General features: G+C 35.8%; 1 protein-coding gene across 1 annotated transcript in view; it reads left to right on the top strand.

Moving 5' to 3' along the window:
- Positions 1–20738, top strand: part of DDX10 (DEAD-box helicase 10) — a 368946-nt gene that overhangs the window by 46187 nt on the left and 302021 nt on the right. Inside the window, exons 7-9 of the mRNA XM_077113037.1 lie at positions 2171–2297; positions 3965–4127; positions 7248–7332. Coding sequence (XP_076969152.1) covers positions 2171–2297; positions 3965–4127; positions 7248–7332 — 375 coding nt within the window. The remainder of the gene's footprint in view (positions 1–2170; positions 2298–3964; positions 4128–7247; positions 7333–20738) is intronic.

The raw sequence follows: 20738 nt of genomic DNA, 5'->3' as shown, positions 1-20738 counted from the left end.
AAAGACAGAGAGAAGGAAGGAAGGATAGAAGGAAGGAAGGAAGGAAGAAAGGGAAACATTTTTAAACATTTTCTTGTTTTTTATTGTATTCTGTTTCTCCGTTTTTTTTGTTACATGGGCTGGGGCCGGGAATCGAACCGAGGTCCTCCGGCATAGCAGGCAAGCACTTTGCCCGCTGAGCCACCGCGGCCCACCCAGCCAAGAATTTTTTATCCAGCAAAACTGTCCTTCATCAATAAGGGAGAATTTTTAAAGATAAACTTAATAAACTGAGAAAGTTTGTTAACAAGAGAACTTCCTTAAAAGAAATACTAGAGGGAGTGTGACAGGCTGATAGTAAAAGACTGGAGAGAGAAATTTGGAGGATGTAGAAATGAGGAATATCAGTAAGGTTAACTAAAACTGGTAAAAAGAGAGACTTTAAAATATGACATATAAAAGCCAAAGGATAAAATGCTTCAAGAAAGTACTGCCTTTACAGTAATAATATTGAATGTTGATGGATTAAACTCCCCAGTGAAAAGACATAAATTGGTGAAGGGGGAAAAAATAGGACCTATGTATCTGCTGTGTTTAAGAGACTCACTTGAGACCCAAGCACACAGATTGAAAGGAAAAGTATGGAAAAAGATATTCCATGCAAACAGTAGCAGAAAAGAGCGGGGTAGCTATACTAATATTAGACAAAACAGACTTCAAATGCAAAACTGTTAAGAGAAACAAAGAAGGGCACTATATATTAATAAATGGGAAAATCCACCATGAAGAAATAAGAATTGTAAATATTTATGCATCTGACCAGGGTGCACTAAAGTACATGAGGCAGACACTGGCAACACTGAAGGAGAAAGTGATGTCTCTGCAATAATATTTGGAGACTTCAGTGCACCACTAGCATCAACAGATAGAATATCTAGACAGAGAATTAATAAGAAAACAAAGATGTTTAATAAAATGATACATGAAATAGACCTAACAGACTTTTCCAGGACACTACTGCACAGATACACATTCTTCTTAAGTTCTCATGGACTGTTCTCCAGGACAGACCCATGTTGGGGTATGAAACAGGTCTTAATAAATTTTAAAAGAATTTTCCCTGATCATAGTGAAATGAAGCTGGAAATCACTAAGGCAGTGGACTGGAATATTTGCAAAGTTATGGAGATTAAACAGTACGCTCTTAAACAACCAGTGGGTCAGAGAAGAAATTGCAAGAGAAATCAGTAAATATCTTAAGACAAATGAAAGGAGAATATAACATATCAAATCTGTGGGATGCAGTGAATGCAGTACTGAGAGGGAAATTTATTGTTTTAAACACCTATATTAAAAAAGAAGAGCTAAAATCAAAGACCCAACTGCATACTGGGAAGAACTAGAAAAAGAACAACAAACTAATCTCAAAGCACACAGCAGGAAAGAAAAAAGAGTAGAGCAGAAATAAATTATCAGTATTTTTGTAATAGAATCCTAAAAATGGGTTTGCTAGGTCAAAGGTTAAAGGCGTATTAAAAGAATTTTACAGTAAACCTCATATACCAAGCAATTTATATGATACCTGATGGTGGCATCCATTTACTGTCCATTTATTCTTCCCTCTAAGCATACATCACCCCATCTTATTTTTGATCCATTTCAAGGTAAATTTCAAAGACATCAGCACACTGTCCCCTAAATTCTTAAGTGCGCTTATCACTAACTAGAGTTCAATATTTCTGTAGATTTTTTTAATGTAAAATTTACATACAATGAAGTGCACAAATCTTATGTATACATTTTCTGAATTTTCACAATTGTGTATACCTCTGCAACCTAAATCCCTAATAAGACGTGGAATGTTACCATCAACCCAAGAAGTCTCCTCATGCCCCTTCATAGTCAAGCCCTGACACCTTTCAGAGGCAACAACTGTTGTCATGTGTATTACAAATATATATATGTATTTGTAAGGGTATTGAATGTACTTGAATCTTGTATTGAATTCATTTCCTGAGGGACAATAGAAAAGAAAAATTCTTTTATGTGGGAGGAGGATTCATTTAAGAGATGTGAATTACTGTTAAAATTTAAGTGACTTTTTTGGGGGGAGCGGGGGGAGAGGGTTCAGGATTTCAACGTTACCAACAAGGCAGATTTTTAATGTTTTTTTTCCTTTTAATTTTATAAGCACCCCTGCCACTTTGGAACAGAACTACATAATTTGTGAGCTGCAGCAAAAAATAAGCGTGCTATATTCCTTTTTGAGAAGCCATCTGAAGAAGAAGAGTATTGTATTTTTCTCCAGTTGTAAAGAGGTACCAAATGTTTCTTTCTTTCTGAATTTATTCATGTTGAATTATCCCTTTTGAAATATCAAATGCCTGCAGATAAGGAGTAATTTTTGCCCTGTTTAAGAATAATGCTGGGTATGATGAAGGAGCTGTAGATGGTGAGAACTTGTAACTTTGTTCTAAGGGAACTTCTGGATGAGCCTTTAGGCTCCATAAGGATAGAAACTATCTGTCTTTGTTTCAGAATTGTTAGCATCTGGCTCAATACTAGGAACATAGCAGTCCTCAATGAATACTCTTAGAACAAACAATTGAATGGCTAGGTTAAGCAAATTTTTATTATTTGATCCACATACTGTCCTCCATCATATCAGATATGAATATGCCATTTATTTCGATGCCTTGTGTCTTTTTTCATGTTAATCTCTCTGTCTGGAATACCTCCCTGTAAATCTTCACCCTTAAGATGGGGAAATATTTAGTATCCTATAAGGCTAAGCTCAAATTAGACCTAAAAGTCCTTTTCTGACATTACTCAGTTCCCTTTTCAGAATTAATTGCCCCCTCCCATACCCTTCTTTATCTTTTCTTTATGTAGTCAATAATACTAATATTAGCCATGTGCTAGAAATCAGGGATTCAGGGATACATAAGAAAACTTGATCTTGTCTCTCAATGCTATGTATAGTTGTTGGCTATATAGTAGATTGATTTTAAATTTAGAGCTTTGGAAATGATAAATATGCAGGTGAGTTTTCCCCAGTTTTTGGAGAAGATAAGTGGTTGTCTGGTTTTATTATTATTATTAGTATTTTTGCATGGGAGGCACTGGGATATTATTTTTTATTTAAGCAGTTTTATTGCTACACCATACAGTTTATCAAATATATATAATCAGTGGCTCTTAGTATAATCACAGAGTTGTACTTTCATTAGCACAATCAATTTTAGAACATTTTCAGTACTCTGAAAATAAAAGCCCCATACCCATTATAACCCCCCCTAATATTGACACTTAGCATTGGTGTGGTACCTTTTTTACGTTTGATAGACTATTATAATATTACTGTTAACTAAAGTCTATAGTTTGCGTTAGGTGTATTTTTTCCCATATACCACTCCATTATTAACTTTTGTAATAGTGACATGCATTTGTTCTAGTTCATGTAAGAACATTCTTAACTTTGTGCTATAGGTCACCTTCATGATACACTACAGGGTTCACTGTGTTATACAGTCCCATGTTTTATCCTCCAGCTTTCCTTCTAATGAAATACTTGACTCTAAAACTTCCCTTTCAACCACAATCACAAACATAATTCAGTGCTGTTAATTACTTTCGCCTTATTATATTACCATCACCTCTATTTGTATTTATTTTTAAACATCAGTATGTATAATATATCAAAAATTACTTCCTTTGCAATAGCTTAAATTTGGAAAGATTTTAGGTGTCAACTTAACAATGTTAAGGAACATTTTTTTTCCCCAAAATTCTTTTAAGAAATAAGCCAAAAAGCTTGAAGGCCACAACTTTAGACCTCATTTCTTTTTCTCTTGTATATATTTAAAATAAAAAAAATTTGTATTTGTGAAATATGTGTTCCTTAAAATAGTTTTGCTGTATCTCATAAGCTTAATTTACTGCTGGCATCCAGGAGTACCAAACTCATTTTTCTGTTAATGTTCAGGTTCAGTATCTGTACCGTGTGTTCTGCCGGCTACGTCCTGGTATTTCAATCCTTGCCCTCCATGGTCGACAGCAGCAGATGAGAAGAATGGAAGTCTATAATGAATTTATCCGCAAGAGAGCTGCAGTACTCTTTGCTACTGATATTGCAGCCAGGGGGCTGGGTAAGAAAACTCTCTAGGAGGAAATAGACTAATCATGGGAAATATAATTTGCTTATAAACAGGTGTATTTTGGGAATTCAAAGTTCAAGTAATTGGGCTTTCTTTTCCTTTTTATTTTATAAGAGAAAAATAAATAAATTGACATAAAGGTGATTGATATTAAGGATATGTGTTTGGGTGAGTGAAAATTTCTTTAATATCTTTATCTTTTATACTCTTACTATTGTTTCATGGTACACTGAAAATCCTGATGATGCTGTAAAATCATCAAAAGAGGATTAAAGTTTTAAAAATATGAGAAATTTTTCACTCAAGTTGATCCCATTTTTTTGAAAGTTGAAGACTTATGGATAGATGTTGCAACTCATTTAATAAGAAAAATCAGTGAAACCCATGATGCCAGGGAGACTTATATCCTGGGAGTCATGTCCCACTTAGTGGGGAGGGAAGTGAGTTCATTTGCAGAATTGGTTAGAGAGAAATGTCACATCTGAGCAGCAAAAAAGTTTTTCTGTGGGTGACTTTTAGGCATAATTATGAGTAGGCTTAGCGTCTCCATTACAGAAATAAATTTCATAAGGGCAAGCCTCAAGATCGAGGGGTTGACTTCTTAAATTGGGAGTCCCTAATGCTTGAGAGAATATCAGGAATTTCCCAGTTGGGGAAGTTTAATAGTTCCACATATTTTCCCAGTCTCCTTAAGGAGCTTTGAAAATGCTTTTTTATTTTCTTCCCCAAATATTCTGAAATGTATCAGGTATTACATTAAGCTATACAGAATAATAAGTTCTTACCCTTATTCTAGGCTCCATGTAATTATGTTGTTTAAATAAACTGACTAGACAGATTAAATTAAATAGTGTGCTACAGAAAATTTAAATTTTTGACAAAATAAACATCAGTTCCTTTGGTTTTCCACAGAAAATTGGAGTTTTAAAATACAGAGAGTATCATCCTTTATCCTGTAATCTGATTTACCTTAGCGCTAACCAGATCAGCTTCATTCATATCTCAGAGTAAAGTCTGATGTCTCTTTCAGCTTCTTTTGCTAGTTATTGTATGGAGTAATACTGACTTTCAGAGCTGCTGAACTCTAACTTGAGTCTCAGGTGTCACACAGATACCCACAGTTCCAGGGAACTACCAGGTTATGCACAAAGAGTACAACATCTCAGAATTTAAAAATAACTCTTAAAACTCAGAAGTAAATGTGACTGCTATTAAGAGCTAAACTTTATTTTAAAATATTTAAAGTAGGTTTTTAGTACAGTATACATGCACTTGTTTAAAAAATTCAGAGTTAAAATGAAACATAGTAAGCTCTGCTCTTCTATTCCTTGTTACCCAGAAGCAACTACTTAAAACTCTTATTTCTTCATTCTGTATTTAACTTTATATTTCTAAATAATATTTTTATACTGCCTTTAGCACGTTTAGAAATTATGTAATGACTTCGTTTTGTGATAGTTGAGGATTTACTTTCTTTTGCTAGCTCCTATCCTTTTGGTATTTACATTATTTTGGCTAATTATTATGTGCTGCTAAAAGAAGTAGTATACTAAGATTGTTTCCTTTCTCTTACATAAAAAATGTTTTTTCCTTGTGTTAATAATTGCTTTGTTATAAAATTTCATCATAAAATTCTTTGTTTTTCTATCTCTCTTCCATTAATTTTCTCCCTTTTATTTTTCTTTTCTCTTTTTGCGAGAAATACTTGACCTTTGATTAATCCTCCAGTTTTCCTATTTCTTCTCTCCTATTGTCCATCTCTTTGTCTTTTTCTTATCCTTTCTGGGTATATTTTTACTTGATGTTTCAGCTTCCTTATAAAAGTTTTTATTTTTAATTTTCAGAGCTCCTTGTTCTTTTTTTACAGCCTTTTGTTTTTATTTGATGGAGTGTCTGCAATTGGATGTCTTTTGGTATTTATGAATGAGATGCAAAAGCCTTATTTAAATTAATTTTACATGGATGAGACTTGTTGACTTGACTTTATTGTAAGGGAATTTGGATAGAATTGGTCATTCTGTAGGGGACCCCAGATGTCAAAGTGTTGTTTCACTTTAAATGTTCAGTTTCTCCAGAGATGAGCACCTCATTTCTCTGAGCAGAAGGATTAAATTTCCTGCTAGCTTTCCGGGAACCTAGAATGGAAGTCAGCTCAGAGACCTCTCAGTCAGTATTCCTGTTTTCACCTGGGCTCTGTCCAGTGTCCTGGAGTCTGAAGTCTTTCTCCAGAATAAGATTTTGGTCCCCATTAGGAGATTCAAAGGCACAGCATATGGGAGGGAACCTGAGGGTCTAAATCTTTCAGCCTTTCTTCCTATTTACAGACCTGAAACATGCCCCTGTCTTCTGACCTTCTGAGTTACCTAAATCCTTGAGATAATGGGGGGCAGGGGGCAGGTGGTGGTGGTGGTAAGGCACTATTATTCTAAATATTTCTATTCTGTTTTTCTTGGACTCTCCCTGCCCTCCATATAATATTCACCCTTTTGGATAGATTGTATGACACAGTGATAATTTTGATGACCATCCTTTTTTTTTTCCTAATAGAAATTGATTGGAAATTCTTGCAACATAATAAGTCTATAAATGATTGCAGGTAGTTCTTTTAAGCGGATGAAGGCAGGATTGTCTGGAAACTGTAGTAGCCAGAAATGTGTATAGACTAATTATTGCTAGGAGACAGGGAGAGAGAGCTTGAAAGACACCATTAATTTGAATGGTGGTGGAAGAAGCAGAAAAAGTAAACTTCTATTTAAATTTAAATTTAGAAGCCAGTTTTGTAGTTCACTCGGAGCCAATGAAAAGAAAGTAGTTATTTTAGTAATTAAATATCAGTGTATTTCATTATATTTCTGGCACTAAGAAATCTGTCTTGTCTGCATCAGACATGAAAAAGTCTTCACATTTGAATGCTGTCATTAATTTTAGTTTACTTTGTTGGAGGAGAGAAATGTTTATTATCTTTTGGTACACGCAATTACTTTTAGTTTTAATAGTGTTCACAGATGATATCTGACTGAACGTCTTGGGAAGTAATATTGTAAATTTAAAAAGTTCAGCAGGGCACATCTTGAAACTGACATCTTGAAATTTGACGTTCCTTCCATACAGATTTCCCAGCTGTGAATTGGGTTCTTCAATTTGATTGCCCAGAGGATGCCAACACATATATTCACAGAGCAGGTAGAACTGCCAGGTAGGTATGCTGTCCCATTTTTTTTGCTTTTGGTGCTATCTACATAACAAAGCATGCTTCCTCCATCTGCACAGAAACAAAGAATGGAGGAATTCAGGTGAGTGAGTACTAGTTTGGCATTTTGTGGTGTAGCTTGATAGCCCTTAAATGACAGCTATGGGAATTTATTATGGCTGACACTTGATGATGAATGTTGAGAGAAGTCCATGTAAATCCTAAGAGCTTTATTTCAGTTTTTTGTTTAAATTTTTTTGCTTTACTAAACTTTTCAGTGTAGCTGCCCATTTTAGGATCGTTTCATTGAATCCTAATGATCTCTCAGTATCATATAGGAATGTTATCCGTATGCTGCTGGAAAGTGATATACCTGAAGTGGAATGGCTTCTAAAAAGGGAGTTTAATAGTTACAAGGTTACAGTTCCAAGGCCATAAATATGTCCTAACTAAGACATCCAGAGAAAGATTCCTTGGCTCAAGGAAAGTTGATCTGGGAAAGCACATGGCTGGCATCTGCTGGCCTTTTTCCCAGTTTTGTTGATTCCAGCTTCTTATACCAGTGGTTTCCTCTCTAAGTGTCTGTGAGCATTCACTTAACTGCTCCGGAACAAAACTCTGGGTTTCATCTTTTAACTTAACGTGTGCTGGGGCCAGAGATTTCTTCTCTTCAGGTTCTGGCTATTTTTATGAGTCCTTGCTTAGCATCTGGGTTATTTCTGTCTCGATCTCCAAACCTCTACATTGGCTCTCTCTTGTCTACATCGGCTCTCTCTCGGCACTGTAGTAACTGTTCTCCAAACTTCTGCATCTGTATCAGCTCTGAAATCTCTCCAAAATATTTTCTCTTTTAAAGGACTCCAATAACCTGATCAAGGGCCACCTGAAGTGGATGGTCACATCTCCATCTAATCAAAAGGTCATATTCACAATTGGGTGCGCCAAACCCCTGTGGGTATAATTTAATCAGAAGTTTCCACCCTACAATATTGAATCAGGATTAAAAGAAATGGCTGTCCCCACAAGAGGCTATAATAGTTTGAGATTGGCACAGCAGTTAAACAATTTGTTACATAATCTACAGAGCTAGGAATTACACCTAGGCAACCTGACTCCTTTAGTCTGAATCTTGTGCTTTTAACCTCTGTGCTATATAGATTCTAATAAGGGGCATGGATTTCTCTCTTTTCCTTTTTTCTATTGCAGGAATTAAAGTCACTGCTTTATATTTTCTCTTCTTTTTGTGTTCAACACCCCACCTCTTCCCCCACCCCTATAAAAGATCCTTTATTTACTGAAGAGCTGATGAGATACTGTCTGGAAAAGAATATAACTTGTTCATCTTACTGATTTTTATAATTTTTAAAAATCAGAGATAATCTAAATTTTAGTACGATCATATTATAATTAATTATGATTAGCTACAGATATACTATTTCTTGGGGCATTATCTTCCTATTTTCTGTCTCATCACATCTGGATGTTTGGGTATTTATAATAATACAGAGTTCAATGAGACACTGATGCCTAAGATGAAGGATACCCCAAAGGACAGCAAGTCTAATGGGACCAACAGTTGCTTCTGATTTTAAACCACCAACTTTTGTTTAAGGATTTCCAGGGATGGCAGGATCTTGAGAGCCAGATTCCCATTCTTAATTCCTAATTCTTGGCTTCGTATATAAATATTTCTAACAGAAAGGGCTTGCTGATAAAATTAAGTATCAGGAAGTAGAAGGATCAAAGTTGGTAGTAGAAGATGTAGGGATACAAATAGAGATTGTAATGATTTGGCCATAAGCCACGGGATGCCAGAAACCTCTAAAATTAGAAGCAGCATGGAATACATTTGCCCCTAGAGCCTCGAAAAGAAACCAGCCCTGCCTACATCTTGAGTTTAGCCCTGTGGAATTCATTTTGAACTTTGACCTCCTGAACTATAAGAGAATAAATTGACTCTGTTTTAGGTCACCAGGTTTTTGACAATTTGTTACAGCAACAATAGAAAATAAATACACCTGTGCTAGGTATGTTTAGTTGCATAACCATATTCAAACTTCTGTTAAGTCATGCCATATTTAACACAAAATGACTTTAATTGCATTAGGGGAGAGTAAAAGACATGACCCTCCAAGAAGAGAAGACAGCAGCAATAAAAAGTTTTGGAAATTGGGAAACAGATGTACAAGTGATAATTACCTTAATTGGCAGGCTTGTCAAAGCTGAACCCCAATTCACCACTAGAGAAGCTCAGAAGGCAAGCACATTGTCATCCCTGAATCCCCCCCAAAATCTCAGGAACTAGAAGCATGAGATGTCTTTGAGATTGGGACTGAAAGAAAGATGATTGGTCTGAGAGACTGTATAAGAAGCAGTAGAGCCTTGCTCCATCTCTTCACCGTGAGCAACACATCTGGGCAACCTATTCTCTTCTATGTCTCCAGAAAATTGAAGTCTTACTCTGTAGTGTATTAAGGAAGGTGGTATATATACCGTGGGTGGTATACTGAGTAGTATATACATCCGTTAGCTTCAAAGAATAACAATCAGACATATAACCATCCCCTACTCCAGCCCAGGCAGGAGAGTAAAAGACGTCTCTCCAGAGACACTGAGCAATGCAAGAGAAAAGATCTAAACACACTTAGCCTATAATGAAGTTGCCCAGTTGAAAAACCCCATTCTTGCCTTTAGCCATTTTTTAGCCCTCTTAAAAATGAGCAGATGCCCAAAGATCCCCAAGAATTAATGGAAGCCTCTAACATGAAAGAAAAAAACAGACAAAAAGGAAAAAAGGAGAAACAGAGATAAAAATCAGTATAAAAAATCCAGCATTTTTTTCAGCTAAATAAGATATTGTATTCATCAAAAAGGAGCAATGATTTTTAAGGAACATTCAAAATATTATGTTTAAGTATATGTTTATATTTTATACAAAATATTAAAACATCTATAGAAAGTTTGGAAGATAAAGTCAATGAAATCTTCCAGAAAGGAGAACTAAAATAAAAAAGATGGTAAATAGAAGTGAAGGGGTAAGATCGAATATTGGGAAAAAAAATTAAGTATCAACTTAGCTACTTTCCTGATTATTAGCTGTTCCAAATAACTGGTATTTGAAGTAGAGCTTCAGTATAGCTGATAGGATTTGTGTTAACTGTGTACCTTTTCCTAAGCTGAATTTGTTGAGTTTATTTTAGCTTGAATATTAGTTAGAATAGAAATAGAATATGTAAGCATTCTGCTGCTGATTATAGATGATTTTCTCTAGTTTGCTAGCTGCCGGAATGCAACACACCAGAGATGGATTGGCTTTTAATAAAAGGGGATTTATTCTGTTGGTTCTTCAGAGGAAAGGCAGCTAACTTTCCACTGAGGTTCTTTCTTACGTGGAAGGCACAGGATGGTCTCTGCTGGTCTTCTCTCCAGGCCCCTGGGTTCCAACAACTTTCCCCGGGGTGACTTCTCCAAAGGCCTGGGCTGAGCTGCAAGTGCTGAGATGAGGAATGCCGAGCTGCTTAGCAATGCTACGTTGCAATCTCTCATTTAAGCACCAGCCAGTTAAGTCAAACATCACTCATTGCAGCAGACACGCCTCCTAGCTGACTGCAGATGTAATTGGCAACAGATGAGGTTCACGTACCGTTGGCTTATGTCCGCAGCAACAAGACTAGGTATGCTCACCTGGCCAAGTTGACAACTGAATCTAACTAACACAGTAAGCATTCTGCTGCTGATTATAGATGATTTTCCCCATCATTGAGAGTGCAGCCAATTTTTAAACGGAAGGGCATTTTTTTCCCTATGGGAGCAGAGGGGAGACAAAAAGCAGAGATATTAATGGATGGAGATTTATTGCAAAGGTAAGACAAAATTGGTTTCTGGTAGGTATGTGGAAATTGCTGGAAAATAGGCACATGCTAAAAAAAATGAATACATTTTGTTGTTTAAAGAATGATGGCATTTGTTCAGCATATATTTTTTATGTTTTATTTTTATTATTTATTTATTAGGCAAGTTGCAGGTTCACAGAAAAATGCATAAAATACAGAGTTCCCACATACCACCTTATTATTAATACCTTGCATCAGTATGATAAACTTGGTACAATTCGTATATAGCGTCTTTCTTTATACTTCCTGTATGCTATACATAGTGCTAAGTGCTTGATGGTATGGCTTAGTTATAGCAACCTTGTACTAAGAAACCTCTGTTTTACTCTGTATGGAAGAAATTAACATAGCAGATGTGGGACTGCTATCCCATAAAGCCCTGCCTAAGGCTGAAATCTGGGAACTTGGCTGGTAAACAATTCCTGACACTTGTCCTAAATGATAAGTGGGGCTCATTGTGAAGACAGGAAGACAGTTTGCATCGTTTGTGCAAACTATATAGTTTATGCTGAAAACTTGTGTTCCTTATGGGAGTCTGGATTTTGGTACATGCTAGGAGGAGGGAGCCTGTTTGCAATCTTCATTGAAAACCTTGGGCGGAAACATCGCATACATTTGGCTGCATTTTGTTGGTAGGGAAAGAGTATGCTGTTTTTTGATCCCTCCTGGAAGGGACAACCTATATGCGGGTTCTGTATGTGTTTTCTTCTTTATGATTCACCTTTGTAGTCTTTCTATACAGTATCACTGTAATAAACCTTAGCCCTTGGTACAACTATATACTGAGTCCTTCAAAAGTGGGGGTGGTCTTGGGGACCCCCAACCTATACTCTAGTGAGCTTTGTGTACTGCAGGATTTCCGATCTTGGCCTGAGTGCCCTTATCTTTAAAATGAGGACCATTGTTCTAGAGATGATTGTTAAGGAACTTGCCAGCAAGTTGTTGCTCTGCATATAGCACAAGTAAGGTAAAACATAAACATAACTCGTTGTGATTTGAAATACAGCACTATATAGGGCATATGGCTTTTTGTTCAGTGTAATAGTAATTTTAAGAAACAACTTTACGATTTCTTTACTGACGTTTTGATGATCTCACAAAACTTTTGGGGACTGTTAGGTTAAATGTGTGAGGATCATTTGTTTCATTTATATTCACATTTAAAACTTTGTAATATGTTTTTTTTTTTTGTATAATGTGGTTTTAAAGACATTTTAAAAAGCCTTAAATTAGAGTTCCTTGAAGATAATTTATTCCCCATTCATTTTCCTACTTTGGATTTCTGGTGCTTCTTAGAGCTGTAGGTTATTGGGTTTGATTAAATTTGGAAAAATTTCAACTGGTGTTTTTTCAGACGTATTTTATGCCCCACCTTTCCTCTTTTCTCTTTCAGAAACACCAGTTACATTTGTATTCTATTGCTTGATATGCTCCTATGGGTCATGAGAATCTGCCAATTTTTTTTTTTTTTGGTCTTTTTTCTTTCAGTGAAATTTGGATGGTTTATATTGATCCATCCTCAGGGTCACTGCTACTTTCTTCTCTTGTATCTCCAATCTCTTGCGCCCAATCCCATCCAGTGAATTTTCCATTTCAGGTTTTGTATTCTCGGTTTCAGGATTTACTTTTGGTTCTCCAGATTCTTCTGGGAAATTTTCCATTTTCACTCATTGTATCCATCTTCTTTTGTTGATATCTTAAAAAACATGTTTATCCGAGTTATTTTAAGGTCCTTTTCTGATAATTCCGATACCTGGCTTGTTTGTTGTTCTGTTTTATTGACTGTTTTCTCTTGACTATGAATTGCGTTTTCTTTCTTCTCACATGATTTATTACTTGCCTACCTGTCATTGAATCTAAAAGAACAGCTGAAACTGAAATGATAATGTATTTCTTTCTCCTTCTTCCTTCCTTTTCTTACTTCTTTTTCAAAGAGAAAATGCTAATTTCTGTTTGATGTGCTTATCAGTTTGATCCAGTTAGGAGGTGATTTGGGTGGGATTGTGGTTTTAATTTCTTTAGCACATGGTTTTTCAACTTTGGTGTTATTTAGGTCTAGAAAATTATTTGTTATTGATGCTGTCTTGTGCATTAAAGGATACTAAACAGCATCTCTGGCTTCTACTCACTCTTAGATGCCAGTAGCACCTCCCAGTTAAGACAGACAAAAATGTTTCCATTTATTGTCACATGGCCCCTGGGACGAAATTGTCCCAAGTTCAAAACACTGTCTAGCAACTTCTTAAAATACAAAACTAGGAGTCTAAGGAGATCTTTTGTTTTTCAGTGCAGCTGACAACTCTATACCCATAGTGTTAGCTCCTTGCTCTTACTGAAGCTGAATTAGGATTTGCTTAAAGGTTTTGGTCAGAGTCAGTTGACTCTGGCTTCAGAGTCTTTGAAGTTGAGGTCGAGCCTCTCTGTCCAACATGGGTTGGGACTAAACATTCTAAGACTGCTAGACCTTGAAATCTTGAGGCTACGAGATTAAGAAACTATGAAATCAGGAGATTTCTTTCTAGCCCTGGCCCTAACCTCTGCTTACTCAACAAAATTTCCTTGTAAGAGAGTTACTTTATGGAAATAACTTTGCCTTGGGGATCACTAGAATTAAATCCTACAGATCTATTCACCTGTTCTAAAGGCTGGTTGGTTATTTCCTCATCCAAGTGAAGATTATACTTTCTGGGCTTGCTCTTTGTACCTGCCCTGCACCCAACTTCTGTAAGTGGCCCCAGATATGTAAGCATCCTCTGTCTAGGTAGTTCCTTTGGAGTTTAGTTCCCTTAGATTTCTTTGAATCCAAAGTTTTTCAGTGGCTTTAAAGAAAAGTAGAATTTTTTGTTACTGTTTATCTGTTTTTTGTTGTTATTTTCAGCTGAGTGGTTTTTCATGTCCTACATATTAACTGAAAGTGAATTCTTCCTTTCTGTTCATTTGCTAATTTTCATAAGATGTGTTTCAGTGTTTAAACATTTTTAAAATTGATTTCAGATTTACTTTGTGGACCTCTTTCAAACATGGGCTATAATCAAAATGTACTCATTTAAATTACATGTATTTCTTTTGACCATCATGAAGGAAGGGAAGGAATAATAAAATAGTGAAAGATAAAAGTATTTAAAAATAGGATTTATGAATTGTTGGGCTCAAAAGTAAAAGTTTATTGCAATTATATTGTCATTTAATATTTTGAATAAGGAATAGAGTTACAACTGGGTTGTGATGTCATTGTGTATTTAGAGAAACTTGCCTTTGTAATGGTAGCGTTTTGCTTTCTTCTAGATCTAAGTAAAGTGGGACATGGGTAGAAAAGTTCCTGGTTTCCAGTATATAAGTATGTGCATGATGCATCTGTGGTTTTTAAAGTGTGGGTACATATTTGAATTGTTTTTCATAGAGATCTATCCTACTATTTCTCTACTGTTATGGTCTCCTTAGTAAGTGTATACTCTATATGAGTTTGTACACATACCCATGTATACATTTGCATTTTGTGGCCTGTGAACCTCTGAATAGGTAAGGTTGGATAGATGTCTCATTTGCATATTTTACCAGGGACTTACAAACTTTTTAGATGTCAGTGATATGGACATGGGGAGGGCAAAGTCCCTTTATATAATACATTTAGCAATATTTTTTATTACTCTTCCTGTATGAAGATTTCTACATACCTTCCTACACAGGGATAAGATGAGAGAAGGGAAAATATTGCAGGAGTTTTGGTTCCTGGAGTGTTGCTGAAAGTCTTGTACGGTTGAGCATATTGTGGTAAGCATTAAATTGGGTCTTAATGACTCTGGAGAGGAAGAAGTTAGAATAACATGACATTGTGTCTGAAGAAAGAATAATTTGAAAAATCATTTTAATGTAATTTCTAGTGTCATTAATTTTTTTTTTTTTTTTTTTTTTACATGGGCAGGTACTGGGAAATGAACCAGGGTCTCTGGCATGGCAGGCGAGAACTCTGCCTGCTGAGCCACTGTGGCCTGCCCTCTATTGTCATTAATTTTTAAAGTACAAAGTTGTTTGACCCTTCATAACCAATTAAAAATATTTTGAGTTGACTATTTTTGATGTATAGTTAGTAGAAAGGTTTAACATATCTAGTGATTTTTTTTTTTCTGGGAGTTTAATAAAAAATAACCAAATTGCAGTTTAAAAGCTGCCATTAATGGTCTTAGATATATATTAGAAAGTTTTGTGGGCTGTGAGACTAGAGAATTGAATTGAATAAAGGCTTAATTAAATTTTGAAACTAATTAAAATCCTGTGTATTATGCTGTAATTAAAACCTGGTTGCCAGAAAGTGTTTGCTTTTAGAATTGAACTATAATACTTGAATGTATAAAAATGAATTCAGTGCTTTGTGGCAAGATAGCTAAGGTTCATGGAATTCTTTTTTCTTTCTGTGTCTCAGTTAAATGAAAATAAAGGTTGATTCAGGTATTTGTTGCCTTAAATTATTTATTGTTTTAATTTATTCACCTGTTAAAGTCTTTTGATCCATAGCGGTTGAGAAAAATTTCCATCTTTTTGTTTGCATCCATACTGCCTTTAACAAAATGATCTCCTTAAGAGACATGGGGAAAAAAACTTGGCTAATTTTGGCTCCTTGGGGCCATTGGAATGAGGTTGAGAAACTTCCTTTAAGTAAGGCAGGGGAATGAACGTAGTTTTATAAGGCTGTATCTTGTGATGCACTTTACCACTTAAAAGCAATTCTCTTTAGGACTTGCAGTTTTTGGTACTCACAAAACCAAGCTCTTGCAGTTTTTATAAAAATGTTGACATGAAAACAGAAGATTTGGGAATAGAAAGTAGGCAGACATTAATGTTTGTATGCTTTTATCTGAGGAGTGAGGTGGACGATGGTAGTTTATACATGACATTTCCCCCCCATAATAGTAGGAGGTAAAATAATTTCAGCAATGTTCCAAAAATTGGAATATTTTTGATGTAATTTAGGCAGGTCCACTAGGGGACAGCAGAAGCCAAACTTTTGCGTTGTGTGCTTCTTGAAAGCAGTTTAGATTTCAACAGCAAATATTAAGATAGAAACTAGTTTAATATTTATAATGTGATAACTTGTGAGAAGTTCATGGTTTTGGAACATACTGGTACTTTATGGAATAGATAACAAGATAACCTTGCATACTGAAGCAGTGAGGAGCTGGAGTAGATTATAGCTAACGTACCTATAGAGGTAGAGAAAGGGGCTGGTATTTCTTAGGAATCTGTTATTTGTGGGCACTTAATCCCTTGCTCCCTTACTGTCAGTTCTCACCAAGCAGATACAATAAGTCCGATCATGTTACCCCTCTGATGGCTTCCCATTTTATTCATAGTAAAGCCAATGACTTACTGGGCTCGTTGCTATTCTTCCTCCTCATCATTTTTTTTTTAAGTCAAGTATCAGCGTGGCTCTTTTATTTACCCTGTCAACCACTCTTCATTACCCTGCTCTACATTTTCTTTCTCCATAGCACTTACTAATACTAGAGTATTTTCTTATTATTTTTATTGCTTCTCTTTCTCCACACTAGAATGTAAGCTCCATAAAAGCAGAGATCTTTGTTTATTTCATTGATTTTAAGTGCTTAGAATAGGGAGTGGCAAATAGTACCCATTTGAGATAAGACAAAAAATTGGATTCTCAAATCAGACTCATGAGCCAGAGAACATACCCAATATATTAATTATCTACTGCTATGTCACAAATTACCCAGAACTTAATGGCTTAAAGCAGTAAACAAATATTATCTCACAGGTTTTCTGAGTTAGGAGTCTGGGCATTTCTTAGCTGGGTCTCTGGCTCTCAGTCTATCACAGGACTGCAGACAACGAGTCACTGGTACAGCAGTCATTTTGAAGCTTGTTTGGAGGTGGATCAGTTTCCAGGCTTACTCAAGTGGTTGTTGGCAGGATTCATTTCTTCACTTCCTATTGGCTGGAGGCCTTTCTCAGTTCCTCTCCAGGTGGTCCTCTCCATAACACAGCTGACAGCAGGGCTGCTGGTTCCATCAGATAGAGCAAATAAAAGAGTCAGGGAGAACAAGATGGAAGCAGTAGTGTCTTTTATGACCCAGACTTGAAAGTCACACTCTGTCTTATCTGTAGTGTCCTAGTTGTTATACAAGTCAGCCCTATTCAGTGTGGTGGAAACTACGTTAGGCCGAAATTATAGGGAAGCCATTTTAGAAGTCCCCTATCACATCCTGTATCAAACTTTACTAATAATTTCAAGGATAAGAGTAATTAAAACATATATGTGAAGCAGGGAGAAGTCTGGGACTTCTAATGCAGAATAGCTCTCCAGATTGTACCAGAGGCATACCCCTTGAATCCAAAGATTATAAACAAATCTGGTGCATCCTGTTAAATGCAATCATAGTTAAGTACTCTCATGATAGTAAATACCACATTTGTTTCCCAGGAAGTCTGTCATTAGTATGATTACAAAGAGATTTGACTTTATTATTTCCTTTTTTTTTTTTTTTTGCCAGCTTCCCCCCACCCCCAAAGGAAGATGGGTTGTGGCTTTTTACTTCCTAACAATTGAATGAATAAATGAATGAATTCATTTCCCCTTAAAGCAGTTCATTGAAGGAGGTTTTCTTAGGAAACTCTTTTTTAGAAACTAAGGTAAAATGGTCCACTATCACTCCGTTTAGTAAGTACCTGGGCTGGGATTTATTCCAGGTCTTTCTAACTCTAGAATTCAGTCTTCTTGCTAGTTTGCTGGAATCCAGCTGTTCTTATTTAGTGATTGTTGATCTCATTCAGGGCATCCCTAATATATGTAAGGTAAATGCTTGGGAAAGGGAGGTATATGTCTTTATTTAAATTTGCTGCCATTTGTTCTCATGAAGATAAATTAAACATACATGCATGTTCCTTTTTTTGTTTATTTGGACCATAGTTGATCAAACACTAGCCTCAAAATTCAGGTTTGGTTTTTTTTTTTCGGGTGCATGGTCCGGGAACTGAACCCAGGTCTCCCTCATGGAAGGTAGACATTCTAACCACTGAGCTACCTGTGCAGCTGCAGGTTTAGATATATCTCTGTCACCTTATAAGGTCTTTATCTTTGGACTACTTCTTACCCTCTTGAAACCTGGGCTTCTTCTTCTGAAAAAAAAGGGTTAATCATATCTAGTTCTTAGTTCCTAAAAGTAAAATCTCTTTTTAGATATTTTTAGATAGCCTTTTTTTTGTTCTTAGTTCTACTACCATTTATGGATTTTTCCCCCCTAAATTTTTTTGTGTTTATGTAGGGGAGCAGTTAATACATTTTAATGATTTCTACTTTTACCCTATGAACTCCATAAATCTGTTTTCTTAATCAGTTAGTTTGAAGCTTTCTATGCGTTAGTCTGTTTGGTTTCTTTCCAGTTGTTTTGCAGTGAACTTGATTTGTCACACTTTTGAGCCTGTCATGGTATAACTTCATATTTCTGAGGTCTTACATTGCTGATAACATTCTTTTTTCCCTGAATATTTCCAAATCTGGCTTTTTTCCTTTTTAAAATCCATTATAGAATCCTTAGGCATTCTGTAAATCAGGGATACCCTTTTTCTTGGAATAAGCTCTTCTCTGTACCCACACTGTATAGGAGGAACAGAGTAGTTGAACTCTGATTTCTAATGGCTGTCTTTCTGCATCTCAGTAGCTGACTTCACTGTACTCTCCCATGATATGAAATTTGTGAGAATGGTTGTCACAGATGAGGCTTAGGTATAAGGGAGAACAGAAGAAACAAGAGAAGGGCTGTGGAATAGCAGAGTATGATTAGCAGTTGTCTCCATTTCCATACCACTTGATATGCTTGTATTGTGAACAATGGCTAGTATATTAAATGAATCACAGTTGTAGAATTTTAGGTCCAGAAGAGACATAGATGATCTAATTCAAATTTTCTAATTTATAAACAAAAAATTCTAATATATGGAGATAAGGTGACTTTCTAAGGTTATACAGCTAATTAATATCACAACTGGGACTTGAAACCAGGCCTTTTTTTTGGGCATGGGCAGGCTCTGTGAATTGAAATGGGGTCTCTGGCATGTCAGACGAGATTCTGCCACTGAGCCACCGAGGAACCAGGTCTTCTGACTAAAAATCCAATGTTTTATCTGCATCTTCTATGGTTCATTTTCGTCTATTCAATCACCAAGTATTTATTGAACAACTATTAGGTACAAATGCTAGAGGGAATTCGTATATGTCCTCAAATTTAATATTCAAAATAAGAAAATACATTGATAGTGGTAATTTAGAATGTGTGTTTAATGAAGTAAAAATGATACAAAAGATGTAAGTTTCAAAAGCGTATACAGAGCGGGCCATTATGGCTCACCAGGCAGAGTTCTCACCTGCCATGTCGGAGACCCAGGTTCAGTTCCCGGTGCCTGCACATGTTTAAAAAAAAAGAGCATATACAGAGTTTGCTTTTTATGCATTTAAAAAATTTTGTTTTATTACAAAAGTTATACTTATTAACTATACAGAGCTTAGACAATAATGAAAAAGTAATTAAATTGACCCAAAACCCACCACCCAGAAAACTTTCTTTTTCCTGTTTGTATCTTTTTATTTTTATTTTTTTCTATTATTATTATTTTTTTGCATGGGCAGGCACTGGGAATTGAACCAAGCCACCGTGGCCCGCCTGTGTGTATCTTTTTAAATTAAAAAAAAAAATTGGACTTATTCCAAATACATTCTCTTATAATCCAATTTGTAACCTGGAAAAAGAGGCTGGGAGAATTGAGGGTGACTAGGCAACCGTTAACACAGTCAGATCATGCTAAGGCAGTAGTTGGAGGAACAAGGTTTAAGGGATAATAAAAGGATTCAACTAGAATGGAGTTTATGTGTGGAATCTGCACTGGAGGAGTTAAAGAATGATTGTTCATTGATGGAAGGTAGATTATTGCCAGAATGGCAAGCCTTTTTTCTTCCCTTTGACTGTAGTTTGTTTCAAGGATATTTCAATGGAAGAATTACTGTGTGAATCTAGTGCAGTGGCCCGAATCTCCTATTTTAGCTGGAAATACCAGTGAGTGCAGAATGTAGTAACATACTTCCTATCATCAGTTAGACAATTATAATTAATCTAATGAGGATCCTTGTTTGTAGAGCGGTTGCCAGTATAGTTGAGAAAGCAGTGAATGAGAAGTTTAAGGTAATTGTCCGATTTTAGGCCAACTACTTGGCCTTTCAGGAACTTTTTTTTAAATCCATTTTTTTATTCTTTCATAGACTTTAACAACTGTAGACAACTTTTAACATAAAGAGTGAAATTTCAAGGATAAAGTGGCAATATAACGGACCTCTCCTGTTTATTATTCAGGATGGAAGGAAACTTCCAAAAATGGGCACAATGTGTGAGATTTAACACTGGAAAAATACATATGAAACTTGTTTTACTGACACCACTTACGACCAGGCACAGCACAATAAATACAGAACTGCATCATCTTTTGAAAAGGTTATTGTAATTTTAACATTCTTAT

Source organism: Tamandua tetradactyla, chromosome 8 (assembly GCF_023851605.1).
Source record: "Tamandua tetradactyla isolate mTamTet1 chromosome 8, mTamTet1.pri, whole genome shotgun sequence".
In the NCBI taxonomy this organism is placed as follows: Eukaryota; Metazoa; Chordata; class Mammalia; order Pilosa; family Myrmecophagidae; genus Tamandua; species Tamandua tetradactyla.
Note: the sequence above shows the minus strand (reverse complement) of the source record. Positions and strands in the feature narration are given on the sequence as shown.